This window comes from Ascaphus truei, chromosome 2 (genome assembly GCF_040206685.1).
Source record: "Ascaphus truei isolate aAscTru1 chromosome 2, aAscTru1.hap1, whole genome shotgun sequence".
NCBI classification, from domain to species: Eukaryota; Metazoa; Chordata; class Amphibia; order Anura; family Ascaphidae; genus Ascaphus; species Ascaphus truei.
The window spans coordinates 410,739,335-410,759,322 of record NC_134484.1 but is presented as its reverse complement, the minus strand read 5'-3'; the positions used below and the strand labels follow the sequence as shown (position 1 = coordinate 410,759,322).

The 19,988-nt window shown below is 44.9% G+C and overlaps 1 protein-coding gene across 9 annotated transcripts in view; it reads right to left on the bottom strand.

The window, feature by feature from the left end:
• The window catches only part of ADAM22 (ADAM metallopeptidase domain 22), a 280,087-nt gene that overhangs the window by 63,575 nt on the left and 196,524 nt on the right, over window positions 1–19,988 (bottom strand). For all 9 annotated transcript variants that reach the window (XM_075587468.1, XM_075587460.1, XM_075587463.1 and 6 more), the window contains 6 exons: window positions 18,166–18,265; window positions 16,195–16,266; window positions 13,586–13,678; window positions 6,429–6,509; window positions 5,784–5,834; window positions 5,627–5,690 (listed from right to left, as the gene is read on the bottom strand). In XM_075587468.1, the coding sequence (XP_075443583.1) occupies window positions 5,627–5,690; window positions 5,784–5,834; window positions 6,429–6,509; window positions 13,586–13,678; window positions 16,195–16,266; window positions 18,166–18,265 (461 nt within the window). The remainder of the gene's footprint in view (window positions 1–5,626; window positions 5,691–5,783; window positions 5,835–6,428; window positions 6,510–13,585; window positions 13,679–16,194; window positions 16,267–18,165; window positions 18,266–19,988) is intronic.

The following is a 19,988-nucleotide window of genomic DNA, read 5'->3' as shown; positions in this document are numbered from 1 at the left end:
AAAGGTCCTTACTTGTTTTTTTGTAACTGGCCTTGGCCAATTTTGTATCGCCTCCACTTTGAGTGTTTGGGGTTTGAGTAAACCTCTGCCAATAGAATATCCCAGATACTTGGCCTCCTCAAGACCAATAGTGCATTTAGCGGGGTTAGCAGTTAGTCCAGCAGACCGGACTGCGTCAAGCACAGCTTGGACCTTTGGAAGGTGGGATTGCCAATCTTCACTATGGATTACCACATCATCCAGGTAGGCGGCAGCATACCGAGCATGTGGTTTTAAAATTTTATCCATCATTCTTTGGAATGTGGCGGGAGCTCCATGTAAGCCAAAAGGCAACACCTTATACTGAAAGAGGCCGTCTGGGGTTGAGAAGGCTGTCTTTTCTTTTGCCCTTTCTGTGAGGGGAACCTGCCAGTACCCTTTTGTTAGGTCTAGGGTTGTGAGATATCGGGCTTTGCCCAGTCTCTCTACAAGTTCATCTACCCTGGGCATAGGATAAGTATCAAATTTTGACACCGCGTTTAGTTTCCGGTAGTCATTACAAAACCTTGTTGTACCATCTGGCTTTGGGACTAAGACTATAGGGCTGTTCCACCCACTTTGGGATTCCTCAATTACACCTAGTTTTAGCATTTTTTAACCTCTAAACTTATAGCCTTTCTTTTGGCCTCTGGGATTCGGTACGGTTTAAGGTTAACTCGGACCCCCGGTTCAGAGACTAGGTCATGTTCAATTACGCTAGTTCTACCTGGCCGTATAGAGAAGATTTCTTTGTTTCTTTTCACTAAATTCTGAACCTCTCGTTTCTGATGAACAGACAGGGTTTCAGCTATGCTAACCTCTGGGTCAGTTTCTTGATTCTCTGACGGACCTGGGGGTACTAGGGTTAACAAGACTTCTCTATCTTTCCAGGGCTTGAGTAGGTTTATATGGTAAATTTGCTCAGGTTTCCTCCTACCTGGCTGTCTTACCTTATAATTTACTTCTCCCACTCTTTCCAAGACCTCATATGGCCCATGCCATTTAGCAAGGAATTTACTCTCCACGGTGGGAACCAGAACTAGTACCCTATCACCTGGAGAAAAAATTCTGACCCTAGCACCCTTATTATATGTATTCCTCTGTGCTTCTTGAGCTTTCTCCATGTGTTCCCTCACTATGGGTAGGACTGCAGCAATGCGGTCCTGCATCTGGGCAACATGCTCTATTACACTTCTGTAAGGGGTAACCTCGTGTTCCCAAGTCTCTTTGGCTATATCCAGTAAGCCCCTTGGGTGTCGGCCATACAATAGTTCAAACGGGGAGAAGCCAGTGGATGATTGGGGAACTTCCCTAATGGCAAATAACAGGTACGGTAACAAACAATCCCAGTTTTTCCCATCTTTATCAACCGCCCGCCGTAACATGCTCTTTAAGGTTTTATTGAACCTTTCCACTAAACCATCTGTTTGTGGATGATAGACTGAGGTTCTGAGATGCTTGATTTTTAGGAGTTTACATAGCTCTTTCGTTACTTGGGACATAAATGGTGTTCCCTGGTCAGATAGAATCTCTTTAGGAATCCCGACCCGGGAAAACAGAACTACTAACTCTTTTGCTATGTTTTTAGCTGAGGTGCTACGTAGGGGAACTGCCTCCGGATATCGGGTGGCATAATCTAATATTACCAATATATGCTGATGTCCCCTAGCAGACTTTATTAGGGGTCCTACTAGATCCATAGCAATCCGGTCAAATGGTACCTCTATTATGGGAAGGGGTACCAATGGGCTGCGGTACGCCTTGAACGGGGCGGTGATCTGACATTCTGGGCATGAGGAACAATAATTCGTAATTTCTGCCAGAACCCCAGGCCAATAGAAGCTTCGGAGAACCTTTTCTTTTGTCTTTTCCACCCCTAGGTGTCCCCCCAATGGATGACTATGTGCGAGGTGTAATACTACGTTACGGAATGTCCGTGGTACCAACAATTGTTTAGTTGTAACTGATTTCCTTTTATCAACCCGATATACTAGGTCGTTCTCTACCTCGAAGTAGGGGTAAGCAAGTGACCTATCTGGTTGGCCAGGAGTACTATTCTGGTCCCGTATATTTCCCCTTGCTACCGCTAATGTGGGGTCCTCCCACTGGGCCTTCTTAAAACTCCCAGGACTGACCTCTAGGTCAGCGAGGGTCTTATCCGGTTCTGGGGTGGTAAGTGTCTGCTCAACATCTTGATTTGGGGTATTCCCTACCAAAGTAGTGATGGGGAAGGGAATTTTACAGCACTCCTCCTTTTCCCCCTTCTTATTTGGGCCCTCGTCAACCTCCATTTCTGAAAAAGGGAAAGGATTTGTTTCTTCTAATACTTCGTTATGGTCCGCTATTGAACTCTGGGCGCTATTCTGAGCGGGGGACCACATTTTTAGAAAATGGGGAAAGTCGGTCCCTATTAACACATCATGTGCCAGTTTGGGTACAATACCCACCTTGAAATCTAAAGAACCAAACTCTGTTTCAAAAAAAACATCAACAGTGGAATATTCATGATTATCCCCATGTATACAACAAATTGCCACTCTTTGTGAACTGTTTCCCTGTTTCTTCTTAATGGGCAAGAGGTATTCGGACACTAGTGTGACCATGCTCCCAGAGTCAAGAAGTGCCCGAACCCTCTTACCATTAACCTTTACAAATGCCCACAGATGGTTATTCAAGGGGTCCTCTGGGCTAGGGCCCATACATTGGGACAACAGCGAATAAGGTTCCACGCTGTTGCATTGCATGGGCTCATCATTTAGTGGGCAGATTTTTGCTGTGTGGCCCCTCTCATGACAATTTACACATTTAGGTACATAGTCTGTGTCCCACTTAGAGCCTTTTCCCGGCTCCCCATGTTGGCTATTGCCCTTAGTGTGCGAACCACTGTTGCTGGTGCTGCGTGAAGGTGGTCGCCGCTCTTCAGCGCCCCTTAACCCCGGTACCCTTTTACCGTCTCTGGAAGAGTCCTGGAACCTCGGGTAGTGGGGTTGCTCCACGACTGTGGGTTGTGGGTGCTCTTCTGCTGCATTGTACCTTTCTACGAGGGCCACAAGCTCATCCGCATTGTGGGGGTCACTCCGACTGACCCAACGGCGTAAGGCAGAGGGAAGTTTCCTCAAGAACTGGTCCATGACCAACCGTTCCACGATGTGGCTGGCTGAGTTGATCTCGGGTTGTAGCCACTTCCGGGCGAGGTGGATGAGGTCATACATCTGGCTTCGGGTGGCTTTATCCATCGTGAAGGACCATGCGTGAAACCTTTGGGCGCGAACAGCCGTGGTTACGCCGAGGCGGGCGAGGATCTCGAACTTCAATTTTGCATAGACGTTAGCTTCGGCTGGCTCTAGATCAAAGTAAGCCTTCTGGGGTTCGCCGCTTAGGAAGGGTGCGATTAGACCAGCCCACTCAGCTTCTGGCCATCCCTCTCTCTGTGCCGTGCGTTCAAACGTGAGAAGATAGGCTTCCACATCATCCGAGGGTCCCATCTTCTGAAGGTAGTGGCTTGCCCTGGTCATTTTCAGTACTGGGGCTGCCGCTGCCAGTGGAAGGTTACTGATAGTCCCCCTCAGGATCTCGAGTTCCTGCTGTAAGCCCTGAGCGAACCGCTGTTGCTCCTCTCTCAGCAAGCGGTTTGTCTCTTGCTGGTTTGCATTCGCGTTTTGCAGGGCTTCATTCGTCTGTTGCTGGTTTGCATTCGCCTGTTGCTGGTTGGCATTCGCCTGTTGCTGGTTGGCATTAATCTCTTGCTGGGCTATTAGCAGCTGTTGCTGGGCTGCATTCGTCTGCTGCTGGTTTGCATTAGTTTCTTGCTGGGCTATTAACAGCTGTTGCTGGGTTTCATTCGCGTCTTTCTGGGCAGCGACATTGCGTACCAGCGCACCCACCACGTCTTCCATCTTGTTTGCAGAGGATGAAAAAAACTTTTTTTTTTTTTTTTTTTTTCAAAGTTCTTCAACCCGCAGACCCCCTAGTGCTCTGCCCGCATTCTCCACCATATGTGACAAACGGCTTACTCCGGGGCTCCGTCGTTTGTCCGGGACTGTTTAGAACACGGTCTTTTAGGGTAGGTTAAATGATGAGGCGTCACGTACTGTTCCTTTAAACAGGCTATGCCTGGTTTATTCAGTCCCAGGCACTGAGACTGCCACAGTGCATACAACAGATAACAGATCAAAACAAAAGCTGCTCACCTGAGCGATAACTTAACTTAGATATCCCTGACTCAGGGTTGGAAGTGGCTTTTCCACTTCCAACATCAAAACACGGTACTTTTGCAGTCTTACACAAATGAACAGAAAGATTGAACCTGTTTGGGGAAGAGGCTTCTCCCCTCTGTAGTTCAGCAGCCTTCCAGCCTCCTGGCTCTTGTGGGGAGACCAGAGCAAACAGGAAATCAGTCTTTCATACCTGATTCCTAATTAGCATGACAGGTGACAGAAATCAGGCAGCAGACAAACTCTGGTCTGGATCTCTCATCCCTCAGTTCCAGCGCTTGCCAAACTGTGGGATGGAGTGTATGTATTATAAGGCTGCACTCCCAGGCCAAACAGGATAGAAACTGTCTAGTATCCTGGGAGCCCTATATACGGAATTTATTACCATCCCCTGGTTTCTGTCACAATATATATATATAGTGTAGTCTATGTTGCAAGGCAATGCAACACTGGTGCATTTCCATTTCAAGGTATCAAGGTACTTTGATCTTAATTTGCCCCACGCGCACCAGTTTAGACTTTGTGGAGTGTCAGTAAGACAATTTAGGGATGACACACATACTATAATGGGATGTATCAAATTCTCCATCAATAAATCTACCATATGTGAGAAGGTATAAATCTTTCCGTTTAACAATCTGCACCAGACGCAAAAGCGAGAAAGAAAAATGGTGTAATGTGTCAAAGTATTTCTGATTTGTTGTTTAATCATATGCCACTGTTTTTTTTGGATGTCTGCATATGTTTCATTAAGGAAACTCTACAATGTAAAAAACAATATCCTCTTGAATTAAATCCCATACAGGGGGTTATCAAAGGTGATCTAAGTCACATAGGTTTGAGGACTTGCTTTAGAAATATCAACATTTTACTTGGCATAATCAGAAGGGTTCCCCCCTTACTCTGATGATAGTAATGCCAACACTTTCCTGATATAGCTTGCCCATTCTGACCATATATTGGTTACTATTCATTAAACTGCAGTCATGCTGATCAAGACCCTGTTGTACAGAAGATCCCATTAACTTCAATAGGAGTGTCCATACAATATTGGCACACTCTCAATTTAATGAATAACTCCCACTGCCTCTGTCCCTTTTTCAGTCTACTGAGTGGTAACCTTTTCCTTCCTCTGCCTCACTAGTGTCCTTTCCTACTCCATGGAAGCACTGCTTGTATCCAGTTAATGAGAATAGGTTTTCTGCCCCTAGACTAATTACAGTGGACCTGAAGCACTATAGAAAATGGAGAGGAAAAAACCACAGAGCTCCTCTGACCATAGCGGGTCTGGTTATTAGCATCAGGAGGCAGGACACAGATCAAAAAAGTCTGGTATCTCCTAAGAACACAGGGCTGTGAATAGTGTTTTCTATGTATTTCATATGTATACTTACTTTCTCCCCAGATATACTTGCACTGTCTATCTCTGGTTTTGCATCTACCGCCAAAACAAAGACCCTAAAATAGAGAGAAAAAAAAGTTAAGAGATATATAAATATATAAAAAAATAAACACTGTGAAATTAGTGGAATAAAAGAAAAGTAGAATTACCTGCATTTTCTCACATTGATATCCATCCAATTTATGAATATTTGGAGGGCACTGAAGAGAAAAATTATTAACAACATAATACACACGTATTACATACATACACGTTAGTTAGGTTGAACAATATATTGTTGATTACTAATATTTGCAAAGTGTGAAACTGTCCATCCCTCACATCACATGTGTAATCGCTCACAAATCTTTTACTAGACTTCCGAACACTTCTGTACAAAACGGTCTTCTTTCAGTCTCATGTTTCTACCTTACTTACTGTTCGTGCATTACACCTTTCTCAATAAATTCCGGGTTTCACGCACTCCTGGAGCTGTCTTCCCTGTAGTGTTTGTCAATCTCTCTCTCTATTGTTGTCTTCCAAGGTTTAATATATCTACTTTTAATGCCATTTCTCTAATTTCTCCTATACAGTATGTACCCGTTACTGTTTCTGCATCTCCTACCATTAGGTTTTAGGACAAGATTTCATTTCCCCTATGTTTACTTTCATGTTTGCTGACTTTAGTGTATACAAAATGGATAGGGTTTGCACACTCCTACCTTAAAATGCTGCATACATGGTTCCACCATATAAAATGAATAGTAAAAAAATATTTAAACATTTCACTTCAATATTAAGTCTTTTCAAATTACCTGACTTGAGTTCCCTGAACAGTGTTCTGGGATATCACAGTCATTTACTGCATCTCTGCATATCATTCCATCTGGCTGAAACTTCAGAAGAAAAAGAAATTGACAAACAAACATTATATTTATTGCGTGCTTCTTTTTATGGATGAAAAAAAGTTCACAAATTGTTGTACAAAGAGAAGGTTTTATCCTGGCAGGAAAATACTACATTTACTATGTGCATTAATGGCTGTTTAGAATAAAGGTCTTACCATGTTGCCACATTTCCAGAGCTGAACTAGTACATACTGTATGCTTTTAAGTGAAGTACAACTGTACAAGATGGGAGAATTAGTATAAATATGATTGGCAGATTTTCTTACCAAAATTCCATACGAGAACTGATATCCAAAGGTGGATTGGATAAAAATTTCAGGCGGTTTCCCATGAATCCGCCATCATTTTCAAACCGCACGGAGAGGCGCAAGAGACCTATTTTACTAGAGTACCAAGTACTATATATCCCCTCAAAGCACCCTCCAAACAACATGTGGAGAGACATCTATGCTCAGAAAGGAGCACACCTGGGAGATATGCCAATGGGATATGCAAAGTATATTTAAATGACTAAAAGATAAACCCTATGCTGACAAGCCAGGTCATAAGGCAGCGATGAGTAGAGCTCAAAAGTATGCTGCGAAAAGGGAGCTATCCAGCAGCTGGTTTAGCTCACACTACTAGAGCTGCTGCCCCGAATAGTAGAGGCTATAGGTTCTGATCCTGTTGGGCCTGACAGTACCCCTTTCCTTACAAGATGCTGTAGGACCTGGCTTGTCAGTATAGTGGTGTTCCCCTGAACCTCTCTTTTCTTGTACCTAGCTGCGTGTGCTAGGTACAAGAAAAGACAAGCGACAGGTCAGCTGGCCCTTCAGGAGGGTGGGGGTTGAGCAAGCAGCGTTCGGGAGTCACCGAGGCTCCGCGGCGGCCCGACTAGCACAGGGCGCCGCCATGATGGATCGTTGCGCATGCGCAGTATAGATGTGCTGCAGGGAGCTCCTGGAAGGTCGCGCATGCGCAGAGTAAGCGCGCGAACGGCTGATCAATAGGCGGAAGGCTCTTAGCGAAACCACAACTCCCATCAGCCTCAGTAAGGTCAGAGGGGACTCAGGAGCCAATCGGAAGGCTGGATTGCTGGAAGGGAAGCTAGCTGCGGGGACCACGATAGCCAGTGCACCCCGGGGAAGCAAGGGGAGAGGAGGTGTGTGTTGCAGGGGGTCGGTGACCCACTGCATAGGCCAGAGATTCCCCCTAGGCCCCAGTGCAGGCCCTGAGAACACTAGCTTGTGGTACTGCAGGGAACGCCATAGATAGGGGCAGCATACCCTTTATTGATATCAGTATACAGGGACACTGTGTCTTCGTGTGCTGCAGTGAGAGTGGTGATTGGGATCAAGCTGCTGGACTCAAGTACAGACTCATAGGAGACTACACTGAATCAGCTGATCCTTGGTGAAGTACAGTTCCCGGGTGCTGGAGCAGCCGGAAGGTATTATACTAAGTGCACCAACACCGGTACCTGCAGACGCTGATCCCGCCCTGGGGGAGGGTTCTTTGGGAACACTAAGGGTTGAGTGACCAAGGGACTGGTCCAGAACATTGGACACGGTGTGGGGTACACGCGGTGGTGGGAGAGAGACATTACTCCAGGGTGGAGGTGGCCCAGCCACAGGTGTTATGTTGCTGTATTGCCGTATCTGCTTGCATGGTGATTAGTTATTCATATGTATGTTCATGTTCTGCATTCACTTATAGTAAACCGTTATACTATATGGAATATTATTGTTATTCTTGTCCAGAGGAATCTTACTAATTGGGGATCCTGGGCAAGTGGAGGCGCTGCCAAGTATATATTGTGGCCCCAGGCTCCCAGTTAGCGGAGGCCAGATCTCACTGAGCCAACAGGTATACACAGCATTAGTAGTCTTTCTATGTCCGTAGGAAAGAGGGCTACATTTGGAGGCGCTTCTGAGATCTGGGACTGCGACCAGTGGCGTATGCCAGTCGAAGGCTGACGCCTAGTGAACAAACGTATCCTGTACACAAGTTGGAGTTTCTAGCCCTCAAATGGGCTATAGTGGATAAGCTGCATGACTACTTGTATGGCGTCCATTTTGAGGTCAGTACTGATAACAACCCTATGACATACATTAACACATCTGCTAAGCTGGATGCTACCGGCCACCGTTGGCTAGCTGCACTTTCAAATTATCAATTCAACCTTAAATACAAGCCGGGGCCTATGAACATTGGTGCGGATGCCCTATCACGACGACCAGGGCTGAACCCTACTCCGGATGAGGAGGTATGGGAAGAAATTCCGGGACCCGGCATACGAGCTTTGTGTTCTGTAGCAGCGGTGGTAGATGACCGAGTAGCCTTTTCTGAATTGAGGATAGCGGATTCCTTAGGGTGTCAATCAAAGGCTATTCCAAGGGCGTACCGCCATCCAGAAGGAATGAACATCACTCCGGATAAGATTATTGCCTGGAAAGATTTGGTACAATATCAAATTCATGATCCAGTGGTAGGAATAGTTCGTCAAGCTCTGCAACAAGATAACCCTTCAATGCTTAAACGAGCCCCTAAAGAAATAGTAGCCCTGCTAATGAAGGAAATGGACAAATTTGAACTGCATAAATGTCTAATGTATAGGGTATTACCGTATCACAACCATCCCGATAGGCGGCAGTTATTCCTACCCAAAATCCTGCAACCCACAGTCCTCCGAGCATTACATGTTGATCACGGTCATCTCGGCATTGACAAAACATTCGGGCTACTTCGTGATCGATTCTTTTGGCCAAAAATGAGAGTCTGTGGAGATACACTGTAGGCGGTGCAACCGCTGCATACAATGGAAAACACTACCCACACGGGCTGCATCAATGGCTCATTTGAAAAGCTCAGGACCTATGGATCTGGTGTGTATGGACTTTCTTTGCATCGCACCTGATTCTTGAGGTATCGAAAATGTACTGGTGATCACAGACCACTACACCAGATATGCCCAAGCCTTTCCTACCAAAGACCAAAGGGCTGTAACGGTAGCTAAAGTATTATGGGAGAAGTACTTCCTTCACTATGGCCTACCAAATCGATTGCATTCGTTCAAGGCCGAGACTTTGAGAGTAATCTTATACGAGAATTGCTTAAGTTGCTGAATATTACCAAGTCTCGGACGACACCTTATCATCCAGAAGGGGACGCTATGCCGGAACGGTTCAATAGAACACTGCTCGACATGCTTGGTACCCTGAAAAGCTCACAAAAGACTGAATGGAGTAAGCATGTAGAGACCTTGGTGCATGCTTATAATTGAACTCGCCATGAGTATACTGGATATACTCCTTACTTCTTGATGTTTGGACGAGAAGCGCGGCTACCAGTGGATGTACGCCTGTGGATATCTACTGATGGAGTACCCAACAGGACGCATTTCCAGTATGTGCAAAGGCTACAAGACAGTTTGCAACAGACATATAAATTGGCAGAGAAAGCGTCGGCTCAACTAAATGCGAGTAATAAGAGACGTTAGGATCACAAAGTACGGCATAGGGAAATTCGTCCAGGGGATGCTGTTCTGCTACGAAACCTGGGCGTCCCTGGAAAGCATAAACTGGCCGACCGTTGGAGAGATGGGGTATATGAAGTGGAGTCACAGATGCCTGGCCTCCCGTTATACGGTATCAAATACTCAGAAGGCCGGGTAAAGGTATGGCATAGAAACCATATCCTTCCCATACCTCAAGTAGGAGATGAAGATTTGGAAATACCAGCGGCCTCCCTAGATGGGGAGCCAAATGTTACAGAGGTTGGTTCAGAGACTGTAGACAATACCACCTCTGAGGACTCTATGGAGGGAACCTCTCAAAGGGGCCTTCCGACCGCTGGGGCATCTCCCGAAGAAGCTACGGGTAAAGGGCCCCTTGGTCCAACACCAGATAAGCTGACTCCAATGAGCCAGCCTTTAGACCCACAGAGCCCATGCTTTGTGCCTCAAAGAGACTGTGTTGAAACATTGAACCCCTCAAGGGAAGAGACTGAGTTGCAAACCGAGATTAGTTACTCTCCAGAGGGAGTAACTGAAGAACCGATGCGCAGAAGTCAGCAAATTAGTCAACCTCCCATGAGAATGACTTATGATCAATTTGGGGCAACCCATTATGAGGCTCAGCAGTGGGCTCGCAGTAGAGTGGAATCTGTGATTGGAATGTTCAACGAAATGTATAATCTCATGTAGAGTATACAGTGATAAGTTATATTCCATACATGCATTTTTGTTGTGTAACTATGTGACATCGGTTTCCGTTCCAAAGCGGGGCCGTTGGATTCCACCAGGGGAAGAATGTAGTAGTGTTCCCCTGAACCTCTCTTTTCTTGTACCTAGCTGCTTGTGCTGTAGGGACAAGCGACAGGTCAGCTGGCCCTTCAGGAGGGTGGGGGGTTGAGCAGGCAGCATTCGGGTGTCACCGAGGCTCTGCGGCGGCCCGACTAGCACAGGGCGCCGCCATGATGGATCGTTGCGCATGCGCAGTATAGATGTGCTGCAGGGAGCTCCTGGGAGGTCGCGCATGCGCAGAGTAAGCGTGCGAACGGCTGCGAATAAGCGGAAGGCTCTTAGCGGAACCACAACTCCCATGAGCCTCAGTAAGGTCAGAGGGGACTCAGGAGCCAATCGGAAGGCTGGATTGCTGGAAGGGAACCTAGCTGCGGGGACCACGCTAGCCAGTGCGCCCCGGGGAAGCAAGGGGAGAAGAGGTGTGTGTTGCAGGGGGTCGGTGACCCACTGCATAGGCCAGAGATTCCCCCTAGGCCCCAGTGCAGGCCCTGAGAACACTAGCTTGTGGTACTGCAGGAAACGCCATAGATAGGGGCAGCATACCCTTTATTGATATCAGTATACAGGGACACTGTGTCTTCGTGTGCTGCAGTGAGAGTGGTGATAGGGATCAAGCTGCTGGACTCAAGTACAGACTCGTAGGAGACTACGCTGAATCGGCTGATTCTTTGTGAAGTACAGTTCCCGGCTGCTGGAGCAGCCGGAAGGTATTATACTAAGTGCACTAACACCGGTACCTGCAGGCGCTGATCCCGCCTTGGGGGAGGGTTCTTTGGGGACACTAAGGGTTGAGTGACCAAGAGACTTGTCCAGAACATTGGACACGGTGTGGGGTACACGCGGTGATGGGAGAGAGACATTACTCCAGGGTGGAGGTGGCCCAGCCACAGGTGTTATGTTGCTGTATTGCCGTATCTGCTTGCATGGTGATTAGTTATTCATATGTATGTTCATGTTCTGCATTCACTTATAGTAAACCGTTATACTATATGGAATATTATTGTTATTCTTGTCCAGGGGAATCTTACTAATTGGGGATCCTGGGCAAGTGGAGGCGCTGCCAAGTATATATTGTGGCCACAGGCTCCCAGTTAGCGGAGGCCAGATCTCACTGAGCCAACAGGTATACACAGCATTAGTAGTCTTTTTATGTCCGTAGGAAAGAGGGCTATATCAGTATAGGTCTTATGGAAATATCTTAAGAGGTACTCCTACTGTTTTGGTTAGTCTTCCCACATGCTGATTAGAGTGTAAGCTCCTGAGGGCAGGGACTCCATTCTCCCAATGTTACATTTATGACTTCATGCATGTATTACATTCCCTGAATTGCAATTGTGTTGTAAAGCTCAGAGTACCTGGTTGGCGCTATAAGAATAAAAATATACGTAGATCATGAACCAAGGGACCTACAGTTACTGTACCTAATAATGCAAACAAACACGGATTATACAGCTTGATCCAGTTAAGACAAACAGGTATATTCACTGATATTTAGTTGTCTTCTCAAATCTTATTATCAAGCATGGCCCAGATTTTCAAGACATCCAAACCACATGTGCATTGTCCCAATTTAGCACTTAGCACATATACAGAAATATGTCTTACGCAGAATATTCTAATAGCTTGCCTGGTATAAGACAATTAAGCACCAGAAGTGAACTACACTGCAATAATTCTTTCAAAAAGTAAAACAATGAAAAATGGACTGGATAAATGTGTGCGGCTGACCTGACTTCTGTAGGAAATTGTGATAAATTAATTAATCATTACCAGCAGAACAAAAAAAAACCAAAAAAAAACATATGGCACCTTATATTACAGAAGTAGAAAAGAAAAAGGAAGCCACTATAAACATGAGTACTAAGTAAGTAAGTTATCCTGGACACAATAACTATGGGCTGGAGGATCTAGCACTGGGTGAACGTGCTTAAGGACCAGTGCTCGATCCTTGTAATCTTCAGCAAGAACGTGAACCAAGAATAATACAGTATTTGTATTTTTTAGTCACTTGTGCCTTGACATTTTAATTAATTCATTAAGGACACAAAAAAAGTCACATTGTAAAAGCCCTTTGGCTCCCCCACTGAGCGTAGGACATGCTAGACATGAGTCTGTCGCTCGGCATGACACATTTGATGTTATATTCTGCTGTAAGATTTATTGTATGTTGTGATACCTTTTTAAGATACACTATAATTTCATCTTTGGTCCCCACAACTATATCGCAACCTGCAAAAAACTACACTTCTCCAGAAAATAATATTCTGACTGAGCTGCTGAGCCACCTGTGCTGAAGCAGGGATATCCCTAATACGTGGACTGTTGGCGGCCCTTGAGGACTGGAGTTGGCAACTCTATGGCATAGTTAAAGCATAACTATGTTTAAAGTTCTTAATTTCTGGAGAAGTGGAGATTTGTTGTAGATTGTGATATTTTTTACGGACCAAAGATGAAATTATATTGTACAGAGCATTGCAGAATCTTAAAAAGTAATTCTGACTGAATCATTTGTGCTGAAGCAGGGATATCCATAATACCTGGCCTTTTGGTGGCCCATTGAGAACTGGAGTTGGCCAGCCCTGCCTCAGAGGATATCAGAAAGAATGTGCATTAGTCTATGAGGGCATGGCTTAAAAATGTGGCACCTTACCCTATTTCAAAATGCTATCAAATGGTGCTATCATATGGCATGTCTGGCTGTGCAAATGGTGCTATCATATGGCTTGTCTGGCTGTGCAAATGCCTTTTTATGAGAATCATAGTTTGTAAGGATTGTTGTTACCTGACATTTTGTGCAGCACAAACCATCACTGCATTTCGATTCTTGGGTTAAAGTGCATTTCTTGCAACATTCATCCTCTTCAGCAGCACACTCCTAAGGAAGCAGAGATAAGAAAAGAACGTACACCGAGGAGTTAAAGAGTTAAGAATATTATTGTGAAATGCTATTTTTGGGGGGCTAATCTTCGGCTCTGTTTGAAATTTACACAAGGAAAGTAACAACCTAGGACATAAATTTCCCCCCATAATATCTGAATTCTATATATAATAATAATAAAAATAAAAACACTTTCACCTATAGCCCACGCTCTTGGGGGGCCCAGTCTCTCTCCCCCCCACTTGTAGAGACAGTGCAGGTGAGATGGTATTCGGCGGGCCCCTGGTGTTAAAGGATAAGCCGGTAGAAGAAGCATCACTTGAGGCAGAGCAGGACGGCTGAGGAGGAGCGCGCTCTAGCAGTCTAACCCAGAAATCTTTCTTACGTCCGGTGTCTGCTGCTAGAGCCCTCACCTCGTGCTGTCCTGCTCTGCCTCTGCCTCAAGTGCTGATTCTTCTACCGGTTTATCCTTTAACACCGGGGGCCCACTTCTGCCGCTGCATACCATCTCCCTGCACCTGTCTCCATTACCACAGGTTTGCATGGAGGAGGAGGGGGGAGATCTGGGGGTGGGGGGGGGGGGGATATCTGATGATGATGATGAGGTGGACTGGGGGAGATCTGGTGATGATGAGGGGGAGATCTGATGATGAGGGGGACTGGGGGAGATCTGATGATGATGATGAGGGGGACTGGGGGAGATCTGATGATGATGATGAGGGGGACTGGGGGAGATCTGATGATGATGAGGGTGACTGAAGGAGATCTGATGATGAGGAGGGGGACTGGGGTAGATCTGATGATGATGATGATGATGATGATGATGATGATGATGATGAGGGGGAGGGGACTGGGGAAGATCTGATGATGATGATGATGATGATGATGATGATGATGATGATGATGATGATGATGATGATGATGATGATGATGATGATGATGATGATGATGATGATGATGGGGAGATCTGATGATGATGAGGGGGAGATCTTATGATGATGAGGAGAAGATCTGATGATGATGATGATGATGTGGAGATATGATGATGAGGGGGAGAGTTAATGATGATGAGGGGGAGAGCTTCTGATGATGGTGATGATAATGAGGGAGAGAGCTGATGATGGTGATGAGGGGGAGAGCTAAGGAGAGATGAGGAGGGATGATAATGAGGGGGGATGATGAGAGAGAGCATCATGGAGAGGATGGGGAAGGGAGAAAAAAATCGCAGTCCGTATTAATATTAATGGGGCCCTGAAAATATGTTTGCCTGGGGGTCCACGCATATCTAGCTACGCCACTGCCTCGAGCAGGGGTGCACAAACTTCCTAAGCGACGCCCCCTTGCCTGGCGGCCGCAGCGTCCGCCCACCCTCTCTCCAAGGACCCGGTGTCAAATGATGCTGCGTCACGTGACCCCGCAGCGTCATTTGACGTGCGTTGCCATGGTGACGGGTCACATGACCCCGCTGCGTCATTTGATGCTGCGCTGCCATGGCGACTCGTCGCTGAAGAGTCAGCAGAGAGCAGGTAAGGCAGTTACAGAGGCCTCACGCGTCCCCCGGCATTAATTTAAATGCCTCAGGGAAGGACGTGGGGCCTCTGCAACCACCGCGCCCACCCTAGAAATTCTTGCTCCCCTCAGTTTGTGCACCCCTGGCCTAGAGCACAAGACAGACTATTTCCTTTGCTATATATGAGGTTCTCCTGCTTTTTATTTTTAATTGTATGTCATGAATCAACCTAAACCAATTTCTTCCATGACAACTGCTCCCTACAGGCACTAGGACACAAAAGCTATTCCCATCATGCACTACCATTCACATGCAGTAATAATGACCCAAGTCAAAGCAGAATATGGTTAGAAAAATAATAAATACTGGGAAAAACGACAAATTAACTCTAACAATGTAACTTTCTAATTGGATTTCCAAAATAAATGCAATCAGCACTAAAATTACAATTTCACATTATGTGTTTGAAAAATAAATAGACTTTTTTAATTGCCTACATATTGTCTGTTGTCTCCTTTACATTTACCCAGCCTGGCTCCACTCACATAATGATATCATTTGAATTATGTATATACGTCTCCGTGTCCAAGGACCAAATGGTATAAAAGGGGAAGACCCATTCTAAGCAACACAAAGGTGCATAACAAAAAATGGAAGTGATGAAAATAAGGCACCTCCCAAGTTTCTGTTTATTAAGGAAACGAGTCACGACGACCATATTTGTCATAAGGTTAAAAGTTATCTGAAATGGTGTATACTTGACTAATTTTTTTTAAAAAAAAGGCAGAAGTAACCAAGATTAAACCCTTTAAACACCACATGGCCATTAATTTCATTTGGTGCTGTTGGAACTACACCTAGGATATTAGTTCACAGCTGGTCAATGCTGCATAATATGAATATGACCACAATTACATGTGGCCATGTTTTGCTGCCCAATTCTGCTATAAGACAGTGATACAATATTTCATGGATTACTAATTAAAGCTAACTAAGCACATACCGCAATAGTACCACAGTCACATTCTTCTCCAGCTTCAACAAAGCCATTACCACACTCCGGAGGATCCAAGAGCTGTAGAATAAAAAAACAATGAAGAGTGACCTCGAATGGTGACCCTTACAGAATTATAATGGTTTACTAAGAATAGCCCTGACACCATAAGAAAAAAATGAAGAATGTATGCAACATTTAGGGTTACAATTATGTGAATGTGTGATGTGTGATGTGTGTGTGTGTGTGTGTGTGTGTGTATGCATGGATTTGTGCATGTACAGTACAGATGTAACCAATGTTGTTGCAATCTGTGGCGCACTCCAGGGAGAGAAATAGCACGATAGCCCCCACCTTTTCTCACTCGTGGCTGATTTAAAACAATAGCCACTTGTCTCACTTATCCATTCTGTATGTCCCGCTGCAGCACACCACGGGTTGCAATAACGTTGGCTACATCTGTATGTGTGTGTGCAGGTGTGTACATGAAAGATGTCTAGGTGCATGTGTGTGCATAGGTAAATATGTAGACAAAAGATATCAGTAACCATATTGGTCCCACCAATGGAAGATACCACAATCAGATGTCTCAACTTTCAGTTCTATAGAAATGTTTCTATTTTTATATACAGGTAGATATGTGTGAATCTGTTTGCATAAATGCATGTACAGTATCTATGATTGCCTGTTTGCATGTATGTATATGTGTACGGGTGACTTTGTGTGTTCACGTCTTAAGGATATGGAGGCTACAAAATTGACAAAGAACTCTACAGTACAAAGTACAGAAAAGTTAAAACAGTAATGTGTGTGTTTGTCTTCCACAGGTCCACAAATCTGCTTGATTCTCACATGTCATACAGTGGTTAAGCTGCAGATAAAAATTCTGGGTAGTGACATGAAAATGACAACCCAGTTGGCGTGTCACTTTTACTCTCCTACATGGATTCCTCAGAGATCTCTGCTGCATTTAGCAGATTTTACAGCGAAGCTTGAGTCAAGGCAGATGAGGCACCTGGACTCACTCAAAGACCGCAGTGTCCTCTTTTAGAACTCATTAGTTTGAACTTGGTCACTGATTCTGCATTGTGACTCTGGTAGTGGTTGCAAATGAGACACAACCTTAAGTTATGGTGGGTAAAAAAAGAATTTTTTAAATTTTATGGGACTCTGTATTGTATTTTATTTCATTTTATTTATAAAATGTTTTACCAGGTAGTAATACATTGAGAGTTACCTCTCGTTTTCAACTATGTCCTGGGCTTAGAGTTATGATGACAAATACATAGTTATATTAAATGAACAGGGTATACATTATATACAAGACATTGCATGCACAGCTAAAGATAATACATGTTATAGGCGTATGTAACGGTTACAGACCAGATTAAAATGTGAGACAGCTTTAGTTTTGAAAGAACTTAGACTGGTGGCGGCTTTGAGAGTCTCCGGTAGATTGTTCCAGTTGTGGGGTGCACGGTAAGAGAAGGAGGAGCGGTCGGATAAGAAAGAGGGGGGGGAAATACTTTTTTCATTTATTTATTTTATATATTTATTAAATTTAGATACTATATATTTATTTGGATCAGTCTCCCATTGTGTGTGTTTAGGTGAGTATGGATGAGTGCCTGCTTGAAGATGAGTGTGCAGTGGGCGCCCATTGGAGAGCAGGGTAACATCATGTGACTTAAAACCTGTGACTAGCATCATGGTTTGCCCAGTCAGATAGTGTCCTTGTTATTTGGTTTCTCTATGCCAACATGGGCTTTGAATAAAAAAAAATATATATATATATATATATTTAAAAAAAAATTTATTATTTATTTATTTTTTTAAAGACAATATTTTACAAATTAACTACAGTATCTCCAGTGAATCGAAAATAGTGCAGACAAGACTGAAAACACAATGTATGAAGCTAGGTTGCAACATAGAAAAAAAGGACTATGCTTGGCATCCAAACAAGAAGACGGCGCTTACCTTTGCAGGCTTATTAAAGAGACAGGCTCCTCCTCCACTGTTTAGAAAATCGTGGTATTCTTCAATGTTACATTTTGAGAATTTGCTTGGAAGATAATAGCTGTAAGAAAAAGAATATCATAACTCCCCAGTACAGCAGAAAATATGCACTAGTGCAGGAGAGGCTAACTCCCGTCCCCAGGGGCCACCTACAGGCCAGGTTATCAGGATCTCTCTGCATCAGTCATTGACTGAGCCACTGATTGAGCCACCTGTGCTTTAAACAGGGGTATCCTGCAAACCTGACCCATTGGTGGCCCTTGAGGACAGGAGTTGGACAACCCATGAACTAGTTGAATTAAAATAGTGTTAAAGTAATGGGCACACATAGGTGGAGTTTGGGTAAGAGGAGGGAGGATTCACCCTTCTCAGGCAGCGGATTTCATGGCGATGTTGTGCTTTCTCTGCTTACCACGACGCTCCTGTGGTTGAACTCAACAGCAGCACAGAAACAGTGACATTGTTAAACCGTATTAACCCCTTCACTGGCAAAGGAACTACCCATCTTTTCCTGCAACCGCCAGGTATAAAATGCAACGACAAGCACGGACCTACAAAATTTGCAATTCTGGTACCCTCTGAGAGTGAGGGGCTAAAGACAATATTTATTGAAATACAGACACAAATTAAATATCACTATGAAAATTGTAATCATAACTCTGTGCCCGGGACATACTTAAAAACGAGAGGTAACTCTCAATGTATTACTTCCTGGTAAAACATTTTTATAAGTAAATAAATAAAAGAGAGAGGTAGTCATGCCACTTAATAGATAATTGTTAAAAACCTCAGAGTACTGTGTTCAGTACTGGTGATTATATCTCCAGAAAGACATACATAAATTAGAGAGTGTGCAAAGAAGGGATACTAAAAATGGTGCATGGTATACATCCAGGGGCAATGCCCAGGGGCCCGCATTCTACCCCTCCCCTCATCCCCCCCCCCCCCACATCGACGGCCCATCTCTCTCTTCAGATAGAGACAGGCGGGGGGGGGGGGGGAGATGGTATGTATACACTCCTCCCTGGCTGTCCTGCTCTGCCTCTGTAGCAACTGTTAATTCCTCTGACAGCTTATCCTCTGTTTAATGTTGTGGGCCTGCCGCCTCCGCCGCGTACCATCTCCCCCCGCCTGTTTCTATTACCACACACACACATAGGCATAGAGGAGGAGAGAGAGAGATGGTGAGGGGTAGAGGTGATGATGAGGTGGGGAAGTCATGATGAGGAGGAGAGGTGATGGTGATATGATGAGAGGGAGAAGAGCTGGTGATGATGATGATGATGATGATGAGGGGGAGAACTGGTGATGGTGATGAGGAGGGAGAGAACTGATGATGAGCGGGAGAGCTGATGATGAGGTGGAGGAGGGGGAGAGATGGGGTGGAGTAGGGGGAGAGATGAGGAGGAGGGGAGATAAGAGGAGGAGGAGGGGGAGGGATGATGATGAGGAGGAGCAGGAGTTTGAGAGATGATTATGATGGGGAGGGGGAGAGATGATGAGGAGGGGGAGTGATGATGAGGGATGATGATGAGGAGGGATGATGAGAGAGTGGATCAGGGAGAGGATGGGGTCAGGAGAAAAAAAAAGCAGTCAGTATTAATATTAATGGAGCCCTGAATTTTTTTTTAACCAGGGGCCCCCACATGTCTAGCTACGCCACTGTCTATATTATAAAACTCATAAGGAAGGACTAACGGACCTTAATATGTATAGTTTGGAGGAGAGCAGTAAGATGGGACATGATAGAAATATTCAAATATATAAAAGGCTTCAACAAGGTA